The sequence below is a fragment of the Rhinatrema bivittatum genome, chromosome 6, assembly GCF_901001135.1.
Source record: "Rhinatrema bivittatum chromosome 6, aRhiBiv1.1, whole genome shotgun sequence".
Lineage (NCBI taxonomy): Eukaryota > Metazoa > Chordata > Amphibia > Gymnophiona > Rhinatrematidae > Rhinatrema > Rhinatrema bivittatum.
In genome coordinates this window covers 203,639,058-203,664,534 of record NC_042620.1, presented here as the reverse complement: position 1 = coordinate 203,664,534, position 25,477 = coordinate 203,639,058, and the positions used below count along the sequence as shown (strand labels likewise).

Below are 25,477 nucleotides of genomic sequence, written 5' to 3'. Positions count from 1 at the left end.
TTCGCACAAAACGGAAAAGAGCCTCTTGTAGAGAAAACAAATCAGTCCTGGGGGTAGGAACAAATGATAAACCACGATCCAAAATCGTAAGGTGAATCAGTGTCAAATCAAAAGAAGAAAGATTCAAAACTAAGGATTCTTGGCGAACTGAGACCGGGTGACTCTGGTCGATTGTTTGAATTGATCTGGATTGATGGAAGACGGATGTTGATTGTAGCGATTGTTGAATAGATGTGATCCCCGCATGTTTTGCCTCCGGTGTTAAGATAAGTGATCTTTTAGTTTTGGTCTATAATATCTCACTAAATGCATATTTTTCTGATGTTTTTAGGTAAGGACTCTTGTAACAGTAATTTCATATGCCCCTGAGGAAGCGTTTATCATGAAACACCGGCCGTGTAGGGCTGTGGTTATTATCTTACAAAGAGACTGCTGGTTATACTTCTCTCAGGGATTAGAGTTGAAGTTTATACTTTTAATGAAAAGATAAAAAAGCATGATAAAAAATATTTTTGAAATTCAATAAAACAGATTTTTTTTCCTTTTGAAAGTGATGGTGAATGATTAGTTGCCATGTACCCATTATTCTTGTATTTCTTGTTTCCTACTTGTACTGTTGTTGGTCACGGCAATAAAAAAATTATAAATTTAAAAAAAGAAGACCGGTTGGGTTTTTTTTTAGAAATCACAACGTCAGGCTTGCTGACACAGTCACTTAGGCTATTTTCTATATATATTTTTTTGGTTCCCTTATTGTTTCCAGTTATTTTCTGGGTGACTATATTGACTCTCCTTGATAATATTTTTGTGGTAATTGAAATCTCCCATTATTACTGCACTACTAATTTTGGTTAGCTTCCATAATTTCCCTTAGCATTTCAGTATCTGTCTCACCATCTTGGCCAGGTGGACGGTAGTATACCCCTACCACTATACTCTTCCCCAACGCACAAGGGATTTCTACCCTTAAAAATTTGATTATGCATTTAGTCTCATGCAGGATCTTTATCTTATTGGACGCTATGCCATCCCAGACATAAAGCGCCTCCCCGCCACCAAGATGCACTATCCTATTGGTTATTCTCTTTCTACCATGTCTCTGAGATGCTAATTGTCTATGTCAACATTCACTACTATACATTCTAACTCTCCCATCTTACATATTAGACTTCTGGAATTAGCATACAAACATTTCAAAGTGTGTTTTTTGTTTGTATTAACATTCTACGTTTTAGTTGACAGAGATAAATTGGAATATTTTAGCTCATGTGAGTTTTTAATTATAGGTTCTTGGACTACTTTCTTATTATTGGAACCTCTGTATTGGGATGCGCTAACTCTAATGCTTCATTAGTATCTTTCAAAGATACCTCCCTCCGAAATACAAACACACAAACTTCTTTTTTTTGCCTTTCTGTCTACCTATTTAATACAAACACTTTGTTTTTTGCCTGTCTTTCTGACTACCTATTTAATACAAACACTCAAACTTCTGTTTTTTTACCTGCCCTCTGACTAGCTATTCAATGCAGATACACTTTCACACTAAATAATATACCCCAATAGTTTACTTCCCCCCAATACTTTAACGTTTTGAAAATTTCCCCAAGCAGTACTTACTACTTACTGATTCTTTTCAGCCACCAGCAAGGTGATCCTCTGAGTGCTGTCATTTGAAAAACAATTTTAGCAGATTGCTGCTACCTGCAATTAGCAGAACTGCTGCCATAGGACAGGATAGTGAGAGTGGGACCTATTATGGCCCCAAAAACTTCACCCTACATTGCTGTAGACCAAGAGGAGAAAGGGACTCATTAGCAGCCTCAAACTATACTACAGCTTGTTTAGTGGCAGTAGGTATGGGAGAGACCAATTGCACTCCTGAAGAATCATAAACCCCACTGCTGCACTTCGTGAGGATGTGGGAAAGGAGGTGCAAGTTGCAGCTATCAGAGCTTTTGCAACTTCTGCTGCACACTGAGGAAATGGGCTATTACAGCAGTGAGAAGCATTTCCTATTATTGCCCTGTTATCTGCCATTGGCCTGACAGAGAGAAAGGAGGGAAAACTGCTTCAAAAAAGTGAGTAGAAAGGAAGAAAAGTGAAAATGGGACTGGAGCTGACAGTATGTTGGGAAAGACAAGGGAGAAAGAATGAAGGAAGTAAAGGAGGATAAAGAGGGAGACAGGAATCCATTATTGACCTGGTTAAGGGGAGTGAGAGTGGATGGCAGCCTATCAGGGGACAAAAGACGAGGACCCCAGGAATCATGCTGAACAGAAGTAGAGAGAGATAAAGGGATAAATGAATACCGTGGTTCAGGAAAATAGAAGGGAAAGATGATCATCAGGGATTAAAGAGGAAGAGACAACAGCCAGCTATGGATATGACATTAAACATAAGTTATTTAGGGGACCACACAGGCAGACATGGAGCTCTCATTATCCGCCTTCCCATTTAAAAGCAGGCTATTGATTTGCTTTTTGTAAAATCTAAATTATTTTGTGACTATCATTTTCTGTATGTGTTAGTAAGAATCATAAAAGAAAATAATAACATAAAAAAGAAAAGCCAGCTAAAAGGAGGTCAGTTTTTAGGGAGGGTTCTTTTGAAAATTTCTGTTCCCTGCCATTAAGGGTACAAGTAGTTGTACTGTGAACAGTATGCATACTTTTACCTGTTTGGGGGGGGGGGGGGAGGATAAAAAAGAACAGTGCTAGATTGGTGGAGGGAAAGTACATGCAGAGAATACATTTTGAAATCCTTGTGCAACTTTTACGTGAGTGCTTTGCACTTGCTTTAAGACAGATGAAAAGTACACAGGAACAACAAAAGTACTGACCTCCCCCACCACCCTGAATTTTCAAAAGGAAACTGTGCTCTGCGGGCAGTTTCCCTTTGAATTAAAATGCAGGTCTTCAGATATCAGTGCTGATTTTCTGCCAGGCCATACCAAGTTGCCAACCTGGAACGTTTCTGAACATGCTTCCTTTTCCCCATTGCAGCTGGATTGGAAGATGGAATGGCTTCAACCTTCAATTATGAGGGCAATTTTTACATAGCTTTAGAAATTTCCCTCCCTACTTAATCAGTTTAGATCAAAGTTTTATATATTATGAATGATTCTGGTGTGCATCTCATTATTTCTTTTGTAAAAGCATGCAAAAATTAGAGAGAAGTGTGAAGGGGTACATGAAACATTTTGAAGATGAAAAGGGGTCTATAATCACTGAAAGGTTGGGAGCCCGATTTCTAGAAACTTTGACATAAGTATTCCGTGCTAGGTTCCATCAGGTTATGTCACCCATGTGTGAACATTGACAACCTGCTATCCTCACTTGTTACAAGTAAGCAACTGCTGTTTCTAGTAAAATATCAACCTGAGGACGGGAATCTTAAGTTGACTAATGTCCTGACATTTATATTTGTCATGATAGTGTCTCACTGGTGTTAGAATTTGCTTTGTAGCAATGAAATTTGAAAATGCATTAGGTTTTGAAATAATTGAATTTTTGATCATGGCTTTTTGCTGCACTTTAGTTGAATTTTGATTTTAATATTGCATTGTTTGAAGAAAAATAACTCTTTCTGTTATTGGAATGACTGTAGAAATTAGGGAAAGAAACCAAATGTCAAGATTTTAATATTCTACTGAAATCAATCTTCAAAGTGGTAGAAATCACTCTGAAGCTTGGTGGTTATTTGACTACTCACTGTTAAAACTGGTGGGCGAGTGAGTTTTATATTAACCTTGGTCTATCTGGATACTTGATTTCTACTACTTTGCATGCATTTGTTATTTTTTTATTTTTTGAAGAAGAATTAAGAATCATCTGTGTTTTTCTTTTGCAGTTGATCGATATGGCTGCTCACAGTGAGTAAGTAGTTTTAAATGTAATATTTTTAACTTCTTGTGATATCCTTAATCTCCAACATATTTGTATTTTTTAAATTTATTTTATGATCTCGTCCCAGCTGATTTTTTTTTCTGTTTGGGTTGAGATAGAATATTATAATACACTCTGATTAATAAGTGATCCAATGCCTTAAAACTTCAGAGACCTGCCAGTCATGCCTAGGCAAGTGATGTTATGCTCAGAAATGTCTACTAGTGGACATACAGAGGTAGCATCCATAGCAATTTCTGTGGAATCTAGACCTGACCTAGATCTCCAACACTCTCTCTCTCCTGGTGAGGAGATGGAGGACCAAACAGAACAAAAGGCATTCCTGTTCTCCCAGCAGCTCAAGGAATGGAGTCTAATGAAAGCTGTGAATGTATAAGATACGCGCGTAGCCACGCGTATCTTATAAAATCCAGGGTCGGCGCACGCAAGGGGGTGCACATTTGTGCAACTTGCGCGCCGAGCCCTGCGCGCGCTGCCCGTTCCCTCCGAGGCCGCTCCGAAATCGGAGTGGCCTCGGAGAGAACTTTCCTTCCACCCCCCGCACCTTCCCCTCCCTTCCCCTACCTAACCCACTCCCCCCGGCCCTATCTAAACCTTCCCCCTACCTTTGTTGGAAAAGTTACGCCTGCCTCTGCCTCTGGCAGGCGTAACTCTGCGCGTGCCAGCAAGCTGCTGGCGCGCCATCACCCGACCCAGGGGCTGGTCCGGAGGCCTCGACCATGCCCCCAGGCCGGCGCCATGCCCCTGACATGCCCCCGGAACGCCCTAAAATTTGCACCGCCCACCCGACAAGACCCTGACATGCCCCCCTTGCAAAGCCCCGGGACTTACGTGCGTCCCGAGGTTTGCGCGTGCCGTCGAGCCTATGCAAAATAGGCTTGGCGCGTGCAGGGGCGTTTTAAAAGGGTTACGCGCGTACCTTATGAGCGTAACCCTTTTAAAATCCGGCCCCTAGTGTATCTGGATTTCTAGAAAGCATTTGTCAAAATCCCCCATGAGAGACTTCTTAGGAAATTAAAAAATCGTAGGATAGGGGGCAGCCTCTTATTATGGATTGGGAACTTGTTAAAAGATAGAAAACTGAGAGGAGGGCTAAATGGTAATTATTCCCAATGGAGAAAGAGTGCTCCAGGGATCTATTCTGGGACTACTGCTTTTTAATATTTATAAACAACCTGGAAATGGGAAAAATCAGTGAGGAGATCACATTTTCTGATGACAAAATTTTTCTCAGTTGTTAAACGACAAAGATTGTGAGAAATTGCAAGAGGACTTTGCAAAACTGAGAGACTGGGCATGCAAATAGCAAACTAAATTTAATGTGGTCAAGTGCAAAGTGATGCTCTTTGGGAAGAGTAACCCAAATTATGAATACACAATGCAAGGTTCCACATTAGGAATTACCATTCAGGAAAAGGATCTAGGTGTCATCAATAATATGTTGAAATCTTTTGCTCACTGTGCAGCAGCAGCTAAGAAAGCAAAAAGAATGTTAGGAATTATTAGGATAGAAATGAAGAATAAAATAGAGATTATCATAATGCCTCTGTATTGCTCCATGGTACAACCTCATCACGAGTACTGTGTACAGTTCTGATCATCACATCTCAAAAAAGATATAGCAGAATTAGAAAAGGTACAGAGAAAGGCAACCAAAATGATAAAGGAGATGGAACAATTCCCCTATGAGGAAAGGCTAAAGAGATTAGAACTTAAGCTTGGAGAAAAGAAGTATGAGGGAAGATATGATAGAGGTCTATACATTAATGAGTGGAGTGGAATGAGTAAATGTTGATTGTTAACTCTTTCAAAGAGTACAAAGACACACAATGAAGTTCTTACGTGATATAGTTAAAAATAATTATGTGAAAATTAGTTTATTCAAATCATAATTAAGCTCTGGAATTCATTGGTGGATGTGGTGCAAGCTATTAATGTAACTATGTTTAAAAAAGTTTTGGGCAAGTTCCTGGAGGAAAAGTCTGTAAACCATTATTAAGGTGGAGTTGGGGAAATCCACTGCCTATCTCTGGGATAAGCAGCCTAGAATCTGTCTACCCCTTTGGATCCTGCCAAGTGCTTGTGACTTGGATTGGCCACTGTTGGAAACAGGATACTAGGCTTGATGGACTTTTGATCTGACTCAGTATGGCAAATCTTATGTTCTCATCTAATGCCAGTGATTGTATGGGAATAGAGTGAGTGCATGCTTATTGTCTCTTCAGTTATCATTCTCCTCCTTCTACGAGCTTTCTTTTTTGAACAGAAGTGTGGGCCATGGGGAAAGGAAAAAAGCAGTCATTGGGACAGTGAATATGCACTTGCTTCATCTGTTCTCATTCTAATACTAGTATTAAGTATTCTCCCACTGCTGTTAGTGAGCCAGGGGAAATGGGGCTTAGAAGAAAGACTGAGGGAGACAGGGATTATAAAGAGAGGGCATAAGGAATAGGATGATTGACTAATGAGAGAAGCAAGGGAGGTGGTGAGAGATGGTGGGCTGGGAGAAGGTGAGATAGAGTATACTGGGAAGGGTGAGATAGAGTATACTGGGAAGGGAAAGAATTGGGAGTGAGATGGAAAGTGATGGAAGTGTGAGTATGAACAGAATTGGAGGGATAGAAGTGATAAGAGACTGAGGAATGAGAAAGTTTTGAGCTGGAAGTCATGACTGAGGGATGCAATCGAGTGAAAGGGGTGAAAAACTAAGAGTAAGACAACAGTTTTGAGGAATTAGAAGAAGTGACATGGTTGGATAGCTGGCATACAGAAAATAAAGCCGAAAGGTATAGAGAAGGAGAGAATTGGAGGTTTGGGAGGGATTAGAAAGGTAGTGGAAAATGGAAGGATAGGTGGGGAAATGGACATGAAAAATGGAGAAGGTGAAAGTGGGTAGGAATACATGTAGAAATAGGAAGAGGAGACAAAGAGCTAAGAAATGGCAGTAGCATTGAGATAAGATGGAAAAGGATTTAAGAATGTAAATTTTAAGACCTGCGCGCAACCCAACGCGCACAAATCTATGCCCGATTTTATAACATGCGAGCGCAGCTGCGCGCATGTTATAAAATCCAGGGTCGGCTTGCGCAAGGGGGTGCACACTTGTGCACCTTGTGCGCGCCGAGCCGTAGGGGAGCCCCAATGGCTTTCTCCGTTCCCTCCGAGGCCGCTCCGAAATCAGAGCGGCCTCGGAGGGAACTTTCCTTCTGCCTCCCCCCACCTTCCCCTCCCTAACCCACCCCCCAGCCCTATCTAACCCCCCCCCCCCCCTTACCTTTGTTCAGTAATTTGCGCCTGCCTCCGGGCAGGCCGGCACACGATCCCCCCGGCACGGCCGCTGTGCCGGAAGCCTCAGTCCCGCTCCTGGACTGCCCCACCCCGCCCCTTTTTTCAAGCCCCCAGGACATAAGAGCGTAGCCCTTTGGAAATCCACCCCTGAATGTTGTTGCACATTCTGTGAGAGAGAAATACCATAGCAACATTTGCATCATAGCCATCACAGCAGGAGCAGGTCCTACAGCAGTGATGGCTAACCTATGACACGCGTGTCAGAGGTGACACGCCGAGTCGTTTTGGCTGACACGCGCAGCGTTTCAAGGACTATCAGGAATTTTATTTTTTTTTTTTATCGGCTGCGCCGAGCCTTTTCTTTTTCAGCTGCGCCAACCCTTTAAAATGTGTTTTCTAGTTTCCCCCTACCCTCCACCAATGCCCCCGGGCGCAGGGAGGCTCATGCGTCGCAGCGATGAGGCTCAAGACAAAGATCGCGTTCAAACGCGCTTATGCTCCTCCTTCCTGCCCGTGCGGCTCCAGAAGTAAACGTTGCCGGAGCCGCGTGGGCAGGAAGGAGGAAGAGAACCAGCGCATGCAGAAGAGGAGGAGCCGCCGCGGGTCGCTGCGAATCCCAAGTCGCAGCGGCCCAAGAAGAAGAAGAGGCCCGGTAGCAGGGCTGCCGCGGCCCGAGAAGATCAGGGCCGCTGCAGAGCCCAACATGTGGCGACCCGCGAAGAGGAGGCCCATAGGTGAGAGAGAGGCTGAGGGCCCGTAGAGTGCGTGTATGAGGTGAGTTGAGAGAGAGGACCTGAATGTTTGCAGAGACAGCATGTGAGAGCCTGTGTGTGTGTGTGTGTGTGTGTGTGTGTGAGAGAGAGAGAGCATGTGCCATTGAGAGCCTGTGTGTATGAATGATATTATGAGAGAGAGCATGTGCCAGTGAGAGCCTGTGTGTATGAATGATTGTATGAGAGAGAGCATGTGCCAGTGAGAGCCTGTGTGTATGAATGATTGTATGAGAGAGAGCATGTGCCAGTGAGAGCCTGTGTGTATGAATGATTGTATGAGAGAGAGCATGTGCCAGTAGGGATGTGAATCGTTTTAGGATGATTAAAATTATCGTCCGATAATTTTAATATCGTCTTAAACCGTTATGGAACACAATACAATAGAGATTCTAACGATTTATCGTTATAAATCGTTAGAATCGTGAGCCGGCACACTAAAACCCCCTAAAACCCACCCTCGACCCTTTAAATTAAATCCCCCACCCTCCCGAACCCCCCCCCCCAAATGAGTTAAATAACCTGCGGGTCCAGCGGCGGTCCGGAACGGCAGCGGTCCGGAACGGGCTCCTGCTCCTGAATCTTGTTGTCTTCAGCCGGCGCCATTTTCCAAAATGGCGCCGAAAAATGGCGGCGGCCATAGACGAACACGATTGGACGGCAGGAGGTCCTTCCGGACCCCCGCTGGACTTTTGGCAAGTCTCGTGGGGGTCAGGAGGCCCCCCACAAGCTGGCCAAAAGTTCCTGGAGGTCCAGCGGGGGTCAGGGAGCGATTTCCCGCCGCGAATCGTTTTCGTACGGAAAATGGCGCCCCCAGGAGATCGACTGCAGGAGGTTGTTCAGCGAGGCGCCGGAACCCTCGCTGAACGACCTCCTGCAGTCGATCTCCTGCCGGCGCCATTTTCCGTACGGAAAATGGCGCCGGCCATACGCATATGGCCGGCGCCATTTTCCGTACGAAAACGATTCGCGGCGGGAAATCGCTCCCTGACCCCCGCTGGACCTCCAGGAACTTTTGGCCAGCTTGTGGGGGGCCTCCTGACCCCCACGAGACTTGCCAAAAGTCCAGCGGGGGTCCGGAAGGACCTCCTGCCGTCCAATCGTGTTCGTCTATGGCCGCCGCCATTTTTCGGCGCCATTTTGGAAAATGGCGCCGGCTGAAGACAACAAGATTCAGGAGCAGGAGCCCGTTCCGGACCGCTGCCGTTCCGGACCGCCGCTGGACCCGCAGGTTATTTAACTCATTTGGGGGGGGTTCGGGAGGGTGGGGGATTTAATTTAAAGGGTCGGGGGTGGGTTTTAGGGGGTTTTAATGTGCCGGTTTTGCGATTTTTAGATTTTTAGATTTTTCACGATTTTTCACGATTTTTCACGATATTTTACCCCCCCAAACGGCAACAATACGATTCCCTCCCCCTCCCAGCCGAAATCGATCGTTAAGACGATCGAGGACACGATTCACATCCCTATGTGCCAGTGAGAGCCTGTGTGTATGAATGATTGTATGAGAGAGAGCATGTGCCAGTGAGAGCCTGTGTGTATGAATGATTGTATGAGAGAGAGCATTTGCCAGTGAGAGCCTGTGTGTATGAATGATTGTATGAGAGAGAGTATGTGCCAGTGAGAGCCTGTGTGTGTGAGAAAGAGAAATGCATGTGAGAATGAGAACCTGACTGTGTGTTTGAGGGAAGAAGATGGAGAAAAAAGAAACAGAAAAAAAGACAATATAAAAGGAATTGGCAAAAAAATAAGAAAGGGAAGGTGAAAAAAAAGCCTGTGACCAACCAATTAGAAAACTAAGATCAGACAGCAAAGGCAAAAAAAATAAATAAATTACTTTTTAGTGATTGGCACATGTAATCTTTGGGAATGTGCAAGAATAGCACTTTCTCTACGGATCTCACAATGTACGAGATCAGCATGGAGAAAGTGGAAGCCCACGGGGCCTGCACAGAGGAGGCAGCAGAATGGACTTCCGTGTCAGTAGCAGCAATCGGCACCTCCCCAATAGCCACGCGGCATCAGTGTCAGTGGCAGCAGAGGAATGAGAGAGGTTCTGAGGTTGCTGGCAAAAGAAAGCGAGGGGGGGGTCTGCCTTTAGTGTGTGGCATGTGAATGAATGGGACTCTGCCTGGGGGTGTATGTGTGTGAATGCATGGGTGCCTGCCTGAGGGTCTGTGTGTGTGAGAATGAATGTGTGCATGCCTGGGAGATGGGTAGGGAGTGTTGTGAACATGAATGGGAGCCAATAAAAAATCAACTGACAGATGAAGTTTGTAACGCTTGCTTGGACTTGAAGTGTACGAAATACCAACCTTCAATTGAAGATTTAGCCAATGAAATTCAGCAACAAAAAAGTCACTAAGCAGGTAAGGTAAAGAATTATTTGTTTTGCTTTATTAATAAATACAGTATATATATTAAAATTATAACTTTGTTGATTAGAGCTACAAATATCACAAAATTATGGATTTTTCTAGAAGTGACACACCACCCGAGTTATGCTCGGTTTTTTAATGAATTTTGACACACTGAGCTCAAAAGGTTGGCCATCGCTGTCCTACAGCATTAGAAGTTTTTGCTTCCTCCGCAATCAGTCATAGAAACATAAACAGATGCAAGGCCAAAATTATATTGCTAATTTTGACTGCTGGCAGCATTCCCCCTTGTGCATTGTTAGCTGCTTTTCCTTTTACTGTCTAAGGGACCTATTTATGAAAATGCATTACACTCTAATCCATTTGTTAGTAAGTACATTATTTATTAAAAAGATGGGTTAGCACATAATGCATTTTCATATATAGGCTTCTTAATCAGAATCCCCACAAGTTACTGATAACAGAATAAATGCTTACTAGATTGCTTATTTTTTGTATGGTCTTTTGTCAGATTTCTTTGGCATATTCTGCTCTTGGTCTGTTATGTAAAAAAAAATCACATGGTAATATCTTTTAATTTACACAGCTCAGAACTAATTGGAGGTTTGTTTGTATAGATATAAAAATAAAAATGCTTCATTACCTTCATTGGGTTCCTTCCCTGTTAAGATGTCGCTGTCTTTTCTTTTTCATTTGGAAATTTGCCCCTTTATAATATTTTCTTGGTCTAAAAATAAAAAATAACATGGGGGTCACACATGCTTTGATGTCTTTGCAACATAGCTCTCTGCTTCAATGGAGGTTGTGGAGGAAAAGAGGCATTTGAATTCAGAGATAACAAACATAACTTTTTATAGTCTGGTGTCCTGAGGCACAGACATTAAGAAAAATATGCTTCCTTACCTTCAGAAATGTCATGGTTTTTTTTTTGTTTTTTGCTCTGAGACCTCGCTGCAACAAGACTGCTGGTCTGTGCTCAACACTGTATCTGTTCTTGTAATATTTTCTTGTTCTAATAATAAAAAGAAATCAGACACATACTTTTTTTTACAACAATTTTAAAATGGTTCCCCATGCTTCTCGACCTCTCGATCAGAGAATCCATTCGCCTGGACACAGTGCCCACTCTCATAACTCAGAACCAAGGCATGTTACGCCATCCGAACCTTCAGACCCTATCCCTCACAGCTTGGATGTTGAAAGCTTGATCCTCCAACCGCTCAGCCTTTCAACTGATGTCTCTTTCGTGAAGGCTTCACGAAAGCCTTCCACAAAAATCCTGTTGTTATAAGTAGAATAGATTTACCATATGGTGCACGCAAAAAGGTATCGACCCTTTTTCCTGCCCCACTCCATCTTTATTAGACTATCTCTGGCACCTTTCAGACTCTGGTCTCCAGACTTCTTTGGTGAGGGTAAACCTGAGTGCAATCTCAGCGTACCACAGGGGGAGTAGGGGATGCCCCGGTAACAGCGCAACCCCATGTCAGTAGGTTTATGAGGGGGTTTAATACAACTTAAGCCCCCTCTACGGCCACCAGTCACTGAATGGGACCTAAATGTAGTACTTACAAGGCTCATGCACTCTCCGTTTGAGCCTTTACACGCCTGTGATGTTAAATTTCTTATATGGAAAGTTCTCTTCCTAGTAGCCATTACATCTGCTCGAAGGGCTAGTGAGTTACAAGCACTTGTCACATACTCACCCTATACCAGGTTCCTAAATGACCGAGTGGTCCTACGTACTCACCCTAAATACCTTCCCAAGGTGGTCACTGACTTCCACTTGAATCAGTCTATAGTCTTGCCCACATTTTACCCAAGGCATCACTCTCACCAGGGTGAGAGAGTTTTACACACCTTGGATTGCAAACGTGCACTTGCATTTTACCTAGACCACACTGCAGTCCACAGGAAATCCCCCCAACTCTTTGTTTCTTTTGACAAAAACAGACTAGGAGTTGCAGTGGGCAAACAAACTCTCTCCAATTGGCTGGCAGACTGTATCAAATTCTGCTATGACAAAGCAGGCCTTCCTCTCCAGGGACGAGTAAAGGTGCACTCAGTGAGAGCCATGGCAACCTCAGTAGCACCCTATCGTTCCTTACCAATTGCTGAGATCATAAAGCTGCAACATGGAGCTCTCTTCACACATTTGCAGCACATTACTGCCTGGATAAGGAAGGACGCTGCCTTTGGCCAATCTGTCTTGAAAAACTTATTTCCAGTATAATTCCAACTCCTTCCACATCTTCTCTACTGTGATTTTCAGGCTGCCTCATTTTTACCAACAGTACACCAGTTGTTGTGCCTGTGCACAAGTTGTACGGTGTTGGTGCAAACAAATATGAGTCAGCCTTTAGCTTGCTAATCACCACCATGTGAGGACTACCATCCTGCTTGTCCTGGGAGAAAGCAGAGTTGTTTACCTGTAACAGGTGTTCTCCCAGGACAGCAGGATGTTAGTCCTCACGAAATCCACCCGCCACCCCGTGGAGTTGGGTCCGAATCATTTTATTATTTTATTTTTTCGCTCGCACCTTTTGCTACAAATGAGACTGAAGGGGAGACCCCTGTGGCTGCAGGGATCATGGCATGCTGGGCATGCTCAGTATGCCAGTCAAAAGTTCTAGAAACTTTGACAGAAAAGTTTTCTGTGATAGGGCTCCGTCCAGTGACTTCACCCCATATGTGAGGACTACATCCTGCTGTCCTGGGAGAATACCTGTTACAGGTAAGCAAGTCTACTTTCTCCATGCTTCCTTCTCCCATGGTGGTGACATCGTACTTATGGTCTTTAATATTATCCCATGTGTGCAGGTACTGTATTTCCATCAGCCACACTTCCCATGGTCCATGTAGGTCCAAAGGCCTAGCTAATTGTATCATGAAATTAGAGCTGGTGTTTTGTGGAAATATCCTCACATAGGCGTTACTAGGCACCATTATGTAAAATCCCCCTTCATTCATTTTTTCTTTTTTATGATACAAGGCCTTTTCAAATCAAACGTCTTGAATCTCTGATGCTTTTATCCAACTGTTACATTTTTCAGGCTACCCTCGCCCTTTAGATCCTTATCAATGTGATATATTCTATCCCATCGAGGGTTGGCTTTCAGTAATTCTTCAGGATAAAAAGAACCTTGAACGGCTTCCTCATCATAATCTTGTATGTTGTACACCTTTTTCTGCTTCTTGTTTAAGACGTTGGTTATTATAAATATCGCATCTGTTCATGTTTGTTCATAACCTATTTCAAATTTCCCTTTAGTTTTTGATAGTCTAACATGATCCCCCTTTGTAAAAAACAGCTTAGCGGATTCATGTTTGTTGTTATTGCCGTAGATTACTTTCTAGAACCACAGAGATTCTGAGACTGTTACATCGATGGGGTGGGACCTGTATTGTTCTGTGAAATCTGTGGTTATAACTATTCACAAAAGCCTGAAGTACATCTTCATATCGAAAAGTATTGTGTGATGTAAAGTATTGCCACATTTTGGATTTTAAAGTCCTGTTAAATCTCTCCACAGCTGCTACTTTAACATCGTTGTTGGTCACAAAATGATGAATGCTTCTGTATTTTTACAAATTCTTCACAGAGCTATTTAAAAACTACCCCTATCTGTTTGTATTTTATTGGGAACACAGCCACCTTTAAATATATTTTCAAATGCCTTGGCCACTTCACAACCTGTTTTTGTTTTTAGGCTCTCACAACCCATGCATATTTTAACAAATCATCTATCACCATCAAAATGTATTTATAGCCACTGTTATAACCAGACAAAGCGGTCAGGTGAACAAGATCAGCTTGCCATTGCACATCCACATCAGACACTATGGCTTTGTTTCTTTTAAAATGTATCCTAACAGATCTGTGTAACGAATAAGAATCTTGATCTGTAAGCCATTCAATCACTTGTTTCCCTGGTCACTGTTTCATTACAAGTTTTAGCAGCCTGAAAAAGAGGATTTATTCCACAAAACTTCCTACAGCGCCTGATTCATAATAAATGTTATTTAAGAGCTGCTTTTGCTTGGTTGTTTTGTATGGCTGTAAACACAGAGGTCAGTTTTTTTTAAATGAAAACTAAATCCTTGTTTTATTCACTTTTGCAGTCCCACAGCCTCCAACAGACAACAACCTGTTACTTATCCTATAAGTATACCTCAAAGGATATGCTCAAATTTTACTCTAGAAGGGCTGTTGGGCATGCATATCTATAGTGAGGGGAGGAGGGAAGGGGGAGAATTCTCCCTATCACTGTGTACAGAATGAGAGATAGCTTCCTGCCACCTCACAGCTATTAACCTTAAAACAGAGGGGCTAGAAAAAAAACCTGCTTCTGGCTCTGTCATCATTAAAAAGTGATAGGGGACATTTCTGATGACGCTCTAGGGGGGATGCATTTTAGAGTGTGGGTTGGGTTTTTGTTGTACTTCCAGTGAGATCATCAAAAACAGCCAGAGTCCATTAATTCTGTTATTAAAAAGCAACAGGGCTTAGGGGTGTGTAGTGAGGGTTGGACTTCCGGTAATGTCATACCTGTGACATCATAGGGGGGGTTAGCTTGGGCAGGGTATGGGAGGGGCCACCAGTGACATCATGGGGGCTTGGTTTGGGGGCGGGGTTAGGGAGAGACCGCTTCATTCACTTTTATTGGAGGGAGGATCGCAGGTAGCCAGGGGTGGAGCTAGGGCATGGCCAGGGGTGTGAGGGTTGGGTTCGGGTTGGGGCTATGCCCATTCACTTCTATGGGAGTGGTTGACAGTGTACCCATAGACTACTATGGTATGTGTTGGGATATTTGTGATTGGTTTTGAGTGATCGTGTAATTTTGGGTGATGATTTGTAAGCTGTTTGCTATAAATTTTGAACGGCAGTCTGGCGATTTAATTCATGAGATAATATATGTATGTTATGAGATTTAAGTTATGAGTTAAAATATGTGAAATGATTTAAATTATGTCTTTAACTAATGTTATGTAATTAAAACAAATCATGCATGTAATGGCCCCTTGCTATCTGCTATTGATTTAGTGCATCTTTAAAAATTTTTATTAAAATACGTAATTAAATATTTAAACTGTTTTAAATATATAGTTACTCTCTTTATATTCATTTGATTTTCTGGTTCCGCATCTATCTTCCTTCTTATTCTGTGCTTGTTTTCTATCTTTTTCTGGTGTTGTTTTCCCTTTTTCTCGTTCTGTTTCAATCTTTCTTTCTTTTCTTTAGCAACAGATATTTGAATACCTTCTTTCTTTACTTGTTTTCTATCCTATTCTTCTTTCTTTTTTTGTCCTTGTCTCCCTTTCCTATTTCTGCCTGTTCTCTTCTTGTTCTTCCTGTGCGTTCTTCCTTTCTTCCATTCCTTCCATTCCTTATCTCCTTAGATTTCTTCTCTCCCTTGTAATCCAGGGTCCTCTCCCTCTTTACCCTTGCCTCTCCTTCCAATGTATGTTCACCTCTCCTCTCCTTTCTGGATCTTCTCTCCCTTTTTATCATTCTCCCTCTGGATCTTCCTTCCTTCTTTATACTATACATCTTTCCCACATTCCCAATCCTCTATCTCCATGTCTTCTTTCTTTCCTTTTCCGCTTGCCTTCCTCTCTAGATTCAGTCTGCCTCACCTCCAATTCTAAATCTTCCTTCCACTCAAAATCTGGTATTCTATTCATCTCTATCTTGATAGCCCCAGGCCTCTTCCCATCTATCTGTAGCCAACACCCTCTCTCCCCATACTTGGTCCATTCCCTGTATTCTGGATTCCTGTATGTACCCGGATCAGTCCAGACAGTGGGTTGAGCCTACTTTCCAGCAGGTGGAGATAGACTAAAACTTGAAGGATGCCCTATATCAGGACAGATATTCGTCTGTCTCCAGCAAGTGCAGCATCTCCCCTTCGGTTCTCTGCTGTAGGCTAGTCAGCCTCTTTTCTATCTGTCTTATGCTAAGCTCAAGCAAGTATTTCTTTTGATTCTCGCTTGTTTAAAAAAAAAAAAAAAAAGAAACAGAGAAGGGAAGTTGCCTTTTATTTTTAGTGCTTTTCCCTTTCTGTGTGGGAGACGGTTTCGTCTCCCAGCTCTTGCCCAGCTCAGGGGGGCTTTGCCCCTTTTGCAGGAGGAGTATTCCCTGCATAGCCTGAGTCCGTGGACACTTCCAGGTGTGGGGACCGAGTCTCTCTGGGTCTCGTTCCCCCCTCTGGCTGCCGAAAGGGGTTTTTTTAACCCGCTGCTGCGCTCAGTAAAAAAAAAAAAAAAGTTTTAAACTTTAAATAAGTTGCAGGTACTCACCTACCTCTAACTTATTTGCAGCAGTTGACCAGCATTTTTTATTTTTTCTGGTCAGAGCAGGCCTTGAACCGGCAGCCAGACTAGCAGGAGGCAGCAGGTTTCCCTCCTGCTCTCTGCTGCTGTGCAGGCTGTCAATCAAACCTTTTTTTCTACTTTTTTTTTCTTCAGCTGTGGCTCTGCTATGTCTCGGCAGGCAGCCTGCCTTTCTTGTGGGCTGCCCTCTTCGCGTTTTTCGCAGCAGGGTCTCTGCACTGCTTGCCTGCCGGGTGGGGAAGGTCCCTCCTTGGCAGGACAAGCAAATTTAGCCCGGGGCTCCACTCTTCCCGGCATGGCCAGGCCTTTCCCGGGTCGGCAGAGCCCGGGAACGGCGGCCATATTGGATTTTTCGTCGGGGCCGATTTCAGTGCTCCCTGGGGCTGGGGGGCCAGATTTTTTTGATTTAACCCCCGAATTGGCCCCCGCGGGTCCCCAGGAGGGGGGTCCTGACCCCTCCTCACCCCCTTACCCCCCCCCACCACCATCAAATCCAGGGTCCCTTTTTCAGCGGATTTCGTCCTCCTCATGCACAAATCTTATTTAGCTAGCTTGCATGAGCAGGACGAAAGCCCCCCCCTGTCGTTCCCCCCCCGCCAAAAATCTCTCACTCAGTGCCGTTGACCGCCGGACCGGCTGCGGAGTCCCAGGGACCAGTTCGGGTGCGGGTGGTTTCGGGGGCGGGGCGGCTCTGCGAGGGGTTCTTCTCGTGCTCAGTCCTGGTCGCAGTCCTTTCGTGGCAGGCGGCCCTTTTGTGAGGGCCAGCCCGGGCGTGCCACCTCTAAACCTGCCACACAATGAAGTTCAGCTGACCCATTCCTCGGTTCCTTACCTCGGCGGACGCCTCTCCCTGTTCTTTGAGGAATGGGTCAAGATCACGTCAGATCAGTGGGTCCTCGACATTACCAAAGACGGGTGCGCTTTCGAGCTCGTCAGGGACCTGCCGGATCTCTTTCTTTTCTCGCCTTGCGGACGGGCCAAGAGGGACGCGATGGTCCAGACTCTCTCCAAACTCCTGGATCTGGGAGCGGTGGTCCCAGTTCCGGAAAAGGAGATTGGCGCAGGCCAGTATTCTATTTACTTCACCGTGCCCAAAAAGGACGGGTCCTTTCACCCCATTCTGGACCTTAAGAGGGTCAATCGGGCCCTCAAGATCCCCCACTTCCACATGGAAACCCTGCGTGCGGTCATTGCGGCAGTCCGCCCGGAGAGTTCCTTGCTTCTCTCGATCTCGCAGAAGCGTACTTCCACATTCCCATCCACCGCGACTACCAGAAGTATCTCCGATTCCACATCCTCAACCAGGACTTCCAGTTTCGAGCTCTCCCCTTTGGCCTCGCGACCGCTCCTCGCACCTTTACGAAGGTCATGGTAGTGGTAACGGCGGCCCTGTGCCGGGAGGGGATTCTCGTCCACCCCATCTGGACGATTGGCTCATCAGGACCAAGTCGGAGGCCTCTTGCCAATGGGCGGTGGATCGCGTCTTGGAGCTCCTTGCCTCCCTTGGGTGGATAGTGAACTTTTCCAAGAGCAAGCTTCAGCCCTCCCAGGAGTTGGAATTCCTGGGAGCCCACTTCGACCCCCGAGTAGGCAAGGTCTTCTTACCACGGGCGCGCGCCCTCAAGCTGATCGATCAGGTCCAGAATCTGATCGCGCTACCTTCTCCAACCGCCTGGGATTATCTTCAAGTCCTGGGATCCATGGCTTCCACCATCGACCTTGTCCCCTGGGCTTTTACTCATATGCGTCCGTTGCAGAAAGCTTTGCTATCCCGTTGGCAGCCAGTGTGGGAGCAATTTCACGTAGTCCTTCCGTTCTTGGATTCTACTGCCGACGAATTACAGTGGTGGCTGTCTCTTCCTCATCTTCTGCAAGGGATGCCTCTTCAAGCTCCACAGTGGGCGATAGTGACCACGGATGCCAGTCTCCTGGGCTAGGGTGTGGTCTGCCTTTCTTAATCCACCCAGGGAATATGGTCGCAGACTCAGTCGCGCTGGCACATCAATCGACTGGAAACCTTGGCGGTCCGCCTGGCTCTTCAGGAGTTCCTTCCCCTGATCCGCGGCAAGGCGGTAAGAGTCCTGTCCGACAACTCCACCACAGTGGCCTACATCAGTCGCCAAGGGGGCACTCGCAGTCCCCTGGTACCTTGGAAGCCAGCCGTTTCCTCTCTTGGGCAGAGCGCCACCTACAGTGCCTTGCGGCCTCTCACATAGCAGGCAAAGAAAATGTTCAAGCCGACTTCCTCAGCCGGCAGTCACTCGATCCGGGAGAGTGGGAGCTCTTGGACGCGGCCATGACTCTGATAGTGGACAGGTGGGGTCCTCCTCACCTCGACCTCATGGCGACCCTGCGCAATGCCAAGGCAAATTGATTCTTCAGCCGCTGGAGGGAGCACTGCACAGAGGGCGTGGATGCTCTGGCTCTCCCTTGGCCAGCGGACGTCCTTCTGTACGTGTTCCCCCCGTGGCCACTGGTGGGGAAAGTTCTCAGGAGAATAGAGCTCCACCGGGATCCGGTGATTCTCGTCGCTCCCGAGTGGCCGCGAAGACCGTGGTTCGCGGATCTCATCAATCTAGCGGTGGATGGGCCCCTGCGACTCGGTCATCTCCCTAGTCTCCTCCGGCAGGGGCCTGTATTTTTCGACAAGGCCGATCACTTCTGTCTAACGGCGTCGCCTGAGGTGCAAGGGTTATAAGGAGGAGGTAATCTCCACCCTGCTGTGAGCCCGGAAGCAGTTGACTTCTCTGGCCTATGTGCGCATCTGGAAAGTTTTTGAGTCCGCGTGTGCGGAGTCTGGTGTTCCGGCGCGCTCCGCCTCGATTCCTCTGGTCCTTTCTTTTCTTCAGAAGGGTCTCTCTAAGGGCCTCTCCTTCAGTTCTCTACGCGTTCAAGTCTCTGCGCTCGGCTCTCTCCTGGGTCGGGTGGACGGTCATTCCTTAGCTGCTCACCTGGACGTGATTCATTTCCTGAGGGGTGTTAGGCACCTTCGTCCCCTCTCTCGTGCCACGTGTCCGTCGTGGAGTCTCAACCTAGTCCTTCATGCTCTCTGTACGGCTCCCTTTGAGCCTCTTCGCCATGCTATGCTCAAGGATCTAACACTCAAAACTGTCTTTCTGGTCTCTATCTCCTCTGCTTGCCGGATTTCCGAGCACCAGGCGCTGTCCTGTCAGGAGCCCTTCTTGCGTTTTTCTGACTCCGGGGTTTCTCTCAGGACGGTTCCTTCCTTCTTGCCTAAGGTTGTCTCCGCTTTTCATGTCAACCAGTCGGTAGAACTGCCCGCGTTCTCTCCGGAGGAGATTGCGGGTACGGCTGGTGGCGATCTTCGTCGGCTAGATGTCAAACGAGTCTTGCTTTGCTATCTCCAGGTCACCAATGACTTTCACGTATCGGACCATCTCTTTGTCCTTTGGAGTGGTCCCAACCGGGGTAAACAGGCTTCTAAGTCCACGATTGCGTGGTGGTTGAAAGAAGCCATTTCCTCGGCATATCTTTGTCAAGGTTGTCCACTTCCTGAGGGTCTGAAGGCCCATTCTCTACGTTCTCAGGCTACTTCGTGGGCGGAGAGTCAATCTGTCTCCCCGCAGGAGATTTGCAGGGCCGCCACTTGGACATCTCTGCACACTTTTGCTCGGCACTACCGTCTGGATGTGCACGCTCCGGTTTTCGGTTCCTTTGGGCGGCAAGTGCTTCGAGCGGGACTGTCTCGGTCCCACCCAGTTTAGGCAAGCTTTGGTACATCCCACTGTCTGGACTGATCCGGGTACGTACAGGAAAGGAAAATTAGTTCTTACCTGTTAATTTTCGTTCCTGTAGTACCACGGATCAGTCCAGACGCCCTTCCCTGTCTGTCTTTCTGTCCTCTCGAAGCTTGTTTTCTTGCAGGTTTGCAGATTTTCATATTTCACTTTGTGCAAGATTACTGAGCAATTACACCGGAAGCCTTGGTCGTTTGTATACCAAGTTTATGCAAGAGCATATAGTTATACCATGTTTCTACTTTTTCTATAGTTGCTCCTTTGAGCTTTATGGTTACTTGCTTGACCCTATTCTTGGGTTTGTTGGTTTTTCTACTTTGACATACGTTATACTGAAGGGTTAGAGCAGGGGTCAGGAATCTTTTTGGCTGAGAGAGCCATAAACGCCACATATTTTAAAATGTAATTCCATGAGAGCCATACAATATGTTTAAAACTAAATACAAGTAAATGTGTGCATTTTATGTAAGATCACACTTTTAAAGTACAATAAGTCTCTGAAAATATTACACCAGGCCTTAAGACACCAATACATCTCCTATTAGGAAAACGGACCAAGTCAGGCTGCTATAGAGTCCTACACAGAGGGGCGGATTTTAAGAGCCCTGCTCGCCTAAATCCGCCCAAATCCGGGCGGATTTAGGCGAGCAGGGCCCTGCGCGCCGGTGAGCCTATTTTACATAGGCCTACCGGCGCGCGCAGAGCCCCGGGACTCGCGTAAGTCCTGGGGTTTGGCGAGGGGGGCGTGTCGGGGGCGGGCCCGAACCGCACGGCGTTTTCGGGGCGTGTCCGGAGCGTTCCGGGGGCGGGCCCGGGGCGTGGTTACGGCCCGGGGGCGTGGCCGCGCCCTCCGTACCCGCCCCCAGGTCGCGTCCTGGCGCGCAAGAGGCCCGCTGGCGCGCGGGGATTTACGCCTCCCTCTGGGAGGCGTAAATCCCCCGACAAAGGTAAGAGGGGGGCTTAGACAGGGCTGGGTGGGTGGGTTAGGGAGGGGAAGGTGAGGGGAGGGCAAAAGGAAGTTCCCTCCAAGGCCGCTCCGATTTCGGAGCGGCCTCGGAGGGAATGGGGGTAGGCTGTGCGGCTCGGCGCGCGCCAGCTATACAGAATTCATAGCCTTGCGCGCGCCGATCCAGGATTTTAGTGGATACGCGCGGCTCCGCGCGTATCTACTAAACTCCAGCGTACTTTTGCTGGCGCCTGATGCGCCAGCAAAAGTACGCCTATTCGCGTTTTTTGAAAATCTACCCCAGAAAGTACACGCCAGCAGAAAACCTCACCTGAATCACGTGCTGTCCCTCACCTAACATAGAATAAAGAGACCAAAACGCATAACAAGAAGCATGCAGAAAAAACTGAATTGGAAACTGCAACAAGCCAGAGTCTCTGTATGCAGTGTAACAAAGGAAAAAAGAAACATCACCCATCCTTATAAAACAAATCAAGAAATATAAAATCATCAGCAGTAAAACTGTACTAACAAAAAGAACATATTTCGAAACAGCTGATGAGTGGAATATCCAATAATTAAAAACTCATATAAAACATTTCCAGATACCAACAAAATATTTCAAAATAGCAGACACAAAGACCCAGTAATGAAAAATAAGAATACAAAAATTTTTTTGCTCTGCATACCTGGGAACGTTTGATATCCAGGTGTCCTGAGATTGTTCTGAATTAGCAGGAGGCGGGGTGGTTTGCTTGGAACTTTCTCCTCTCTCAGTCACATACCAGCGCTCTCTCTCACACTGGCTCTCAATGACACACCTATACACACATGCTCTCAGTACTCACATATACACATGTTTTTTCTCTCTCACTTATATAGGCTCTTAATTGCACATTTACACACATGCTGTCTATCTTTTCACGCTTACACACACACACAGGCTTTCAATCACATAAATACATGCTGTCTTTTTCTCTCACATACAGACTCTCATTCACATGCTTACAAACATGTCCTCTCTTTCTCTCATTTACACACAGGCTCTCAATCACATACTCACATGCTCCCTCACCTAAACCAGCTCTCAATCACACACAGACACACATGATCTCTCTCTTACTTATACACACAGGCTCTTAATCATACATACACATGATTTCTCTCACCCACAAAGGATCTCAATCATACACACATACTCTTTCACACAAACAGGTTTTCAATCACAAACTTACACATACAGGTTCCCAATGGTAAACTTACATTCATGCTCTCTCTCTCACAGGCAGGATCTCAATCACAGACATACTCTCTTTCACATATACAGGCTCTCAATCATTCACATACATGCAATCTCTCACACACACACACAGGATCTCAAACACACATGCTTGCTCGCTCATTCACTCTCTCTCTCCCCCACCCCCACCCCGGGAACTCGCGGAAGCAGCAGCCTCCTCCCAACGCTAACCTCCTTCATTTTCAGCCCTCGCGGAGGCGGAGTCCCATCGGCCACGGTTGAAGCTCTTCATTTTCCTCCGAGCCGCGCTGCAGTCTTCTTTTCGTTGTGCACGCACCCAATGCTCTCCACTTCCTCTTCCGGGCCGCAGGGGGCGGGAAGAAGAGACCACACTAGCGTGGTCTCTGCTTCCCGTGCACGCACCCGATGCTCACCACTTCCTCTTCCGGGGGGGGGGGGGGGGGGCGGGAAGAAGAGAGCACGCCGGTGCCGCTGACTTCAGCTGTCCTGCCGCGTTCCGCCCGGGCTGACAGCATTTTAAGCCCGGGCGGAGGAGGACCGGGGAGCAGCTGGGTCAGCGGGGGACTGGAAAGTGTGGCGACACTTGTCTGCGAGCCAGATGCAGCCCTCAAAAGAGCCATATCTGGCTCACGAGCCATGGGTTCCCGACCCCTGGGTTAGAGGATAGGCTCTGCCCTGATATAGGGCATCCTTCAAGTTTTAGTCTGTCTCCACCTGCTGGAAAGGAGACTCAACCCACTGTCTGGACTGATCCGTGGTACTACAGGAATGAAAATTAACAGGTAAGAACTAATTTTCCTTTATCTGTCCTGCTTTGTGTACCCTTCTTGAGACTTCTCTCCCTTCCCCCCCACTCCATGTATAGTCTCCCTCTGTCTGCTTCCCCTACCTACCCCATGAGCACTTCAACTACTACTACTACTATTATTATTGCTGTTTATCATCTCTAAAGCACTACTAGACATACTCAGTGCTGTACAGATACAGATAAGAAACAGTTCCTGCTCCATGGAGCTAACAATCTAGTCAAGATAAAAATATACATGTCAAACAAGTCTATGGGAAGTGTATTTATTGTAGAGAAATGATTAGGATTCAAAAGCATCATAAAAAGTGAGTTTTAAACTGGATTTGAATATGACAGAGAGGGAGCATGACATGCTGACTTTGGAAATGTATTTCAGGCATATGGCACAACAAGGTGGAAAGTGCAGAGTCAGACGTAGATGGTGAGAGGGAAGGGAAGTGACATCACCAGCCCTGATGGAAGTGTGAAGAAATTGCTTTCCCCAATATCCAGCATAATCGCTATTTTTGAGCTATCAGTGAAACTTAAAAATATAGCATTCTGTTAAATTAGCAGCTGCGGATACTAGCATTCATGTTCTCAAGGAAAATATCCATTGATTTGAGACATTTCTCCTATGGGTCCTACAGTGCTTTAGCTGATGATCCAGACAAGATGGCCAACATGGAGAATCTGGCAGCTTCTGGAGAAGAACGAGGCATTCCTTCCTCCCTACCTTTACTGCCAGTGTCTGAGGGTCTCTCCTTCAAAGATTTCAACACCTGGTTCAGAGACTTTAATAGTAATATTGTGGCTGTAAAAATCAAGATACTGCAGACTGTCTCAAAGCTATGTGGAGATCTGGCTAACTTTAGATGCCAGGTGGATGAAATAGAAAGCCGCATTGACAGCAAGGGGCATGAAATTCACAACTGAACCAAAAGATTGCTAGTTTGGAATCTGTAAATACTGCAGCTACAGAAAAATTGGAAGACCTGGAATATAGGTCAAGGAGATGCAATCTCTGTTTTTGAGGCTTACCAGAAATTGAAAAATTTGCCAAGGCCATATCTGTAGTACAGCAAATAAGCAAGGCCGTGTTATCCCCTGAGACCAACTTAGGGATGGAGAAAAATTTGGAAATAGAACTTACAGAGCTCTGGGTCCCAGAAGAAGGAACCTACCGAGGGACATTATTGCTTGCTTTCACCATTTCAGTTGTTAAAGAACCCAAGTGCTAAGTGCAGTCAGGAAAACTGGTTAAGTGACCTGGAAGCACCATACTATTGCTATCTATAATAATTTATCCCCCAAACCATTCAAAAAAGAAAAGGCCTTATTCTGAGGAAAGAAAATATTAGATATCACTGGCTTTTCGCTTTTGTCCTTGCTTTCACTATAAGTGAAAGCTTCTGATGCAGTTCTGATTTTCGCAGCAGCAGGAATTACCAGCTTCATATAAAGTTCCATCTCACACCTGTAACAAGGAGTATCCAAATGGCAATTAAGTAACTAATGGGCGAAGAAGACACCACAGAAATTCTGGTGGTACCAGCTCATCTAAGATTTCCGAGTCTAGAAATGTAGAATGTATATTCTTTTTGGTCTGTTTCAGCAAATTTGTTTTCAGAATAAACTGCAGTTGCATTTCACAAGGAAATTCTGGGATGAGACCTCAGCCCTCATCTCTGTTTGTATGCCACCATTTGACAATGCTTACACATAACAAATGAGCACTTAACAAAAAGGGACCTTTTAATTATTCATCATGGGAAATCTATTACCGTCCCTTCTCTGCTAGAAATTGAGAACCATGATATCTAACTTTCAGATAACATCATAGTTTGGTATCATTATTGATACTAACCTGTCAATTAAGAAATACATTAGATAAATTGTTTGAACTGTGGTTTTCAAGTTGTGGACACTTCATGGTCTTAAGCGCTTGCACAATGCTGATTTTCGTTTGGTCGTGCGTGCTATAATAATGCCCTTACTGGATTATTACAATGAGCTGCACTTTGGCTTTCCTGTTAATTCTTTGTGCA

General features: G+C 45.6%; 1 protein-coding gene across 1 annotated transcript in view; it reads left to right on the top strand.

Moving 5' to 3' along the window:
* Positions 1 to 25,477, top strand: part of LOC115093946 (RNA-binding protein 44-like) — a 318,590-nt gene that overhangs the window by 26,127 nt on the left and 266,986 nt on the right. The window contains exon 2 of the mRNA XM_029606425.1: positions 3,853 to 3,878. Coding sequence (XP_029462285.1) covers positions 3,853 to 3,878 — 26 coding nt within the window. The remainder of the gene's footprint in view (positions 1 to 3,852; positions 3,879 to 25,477) is intronic.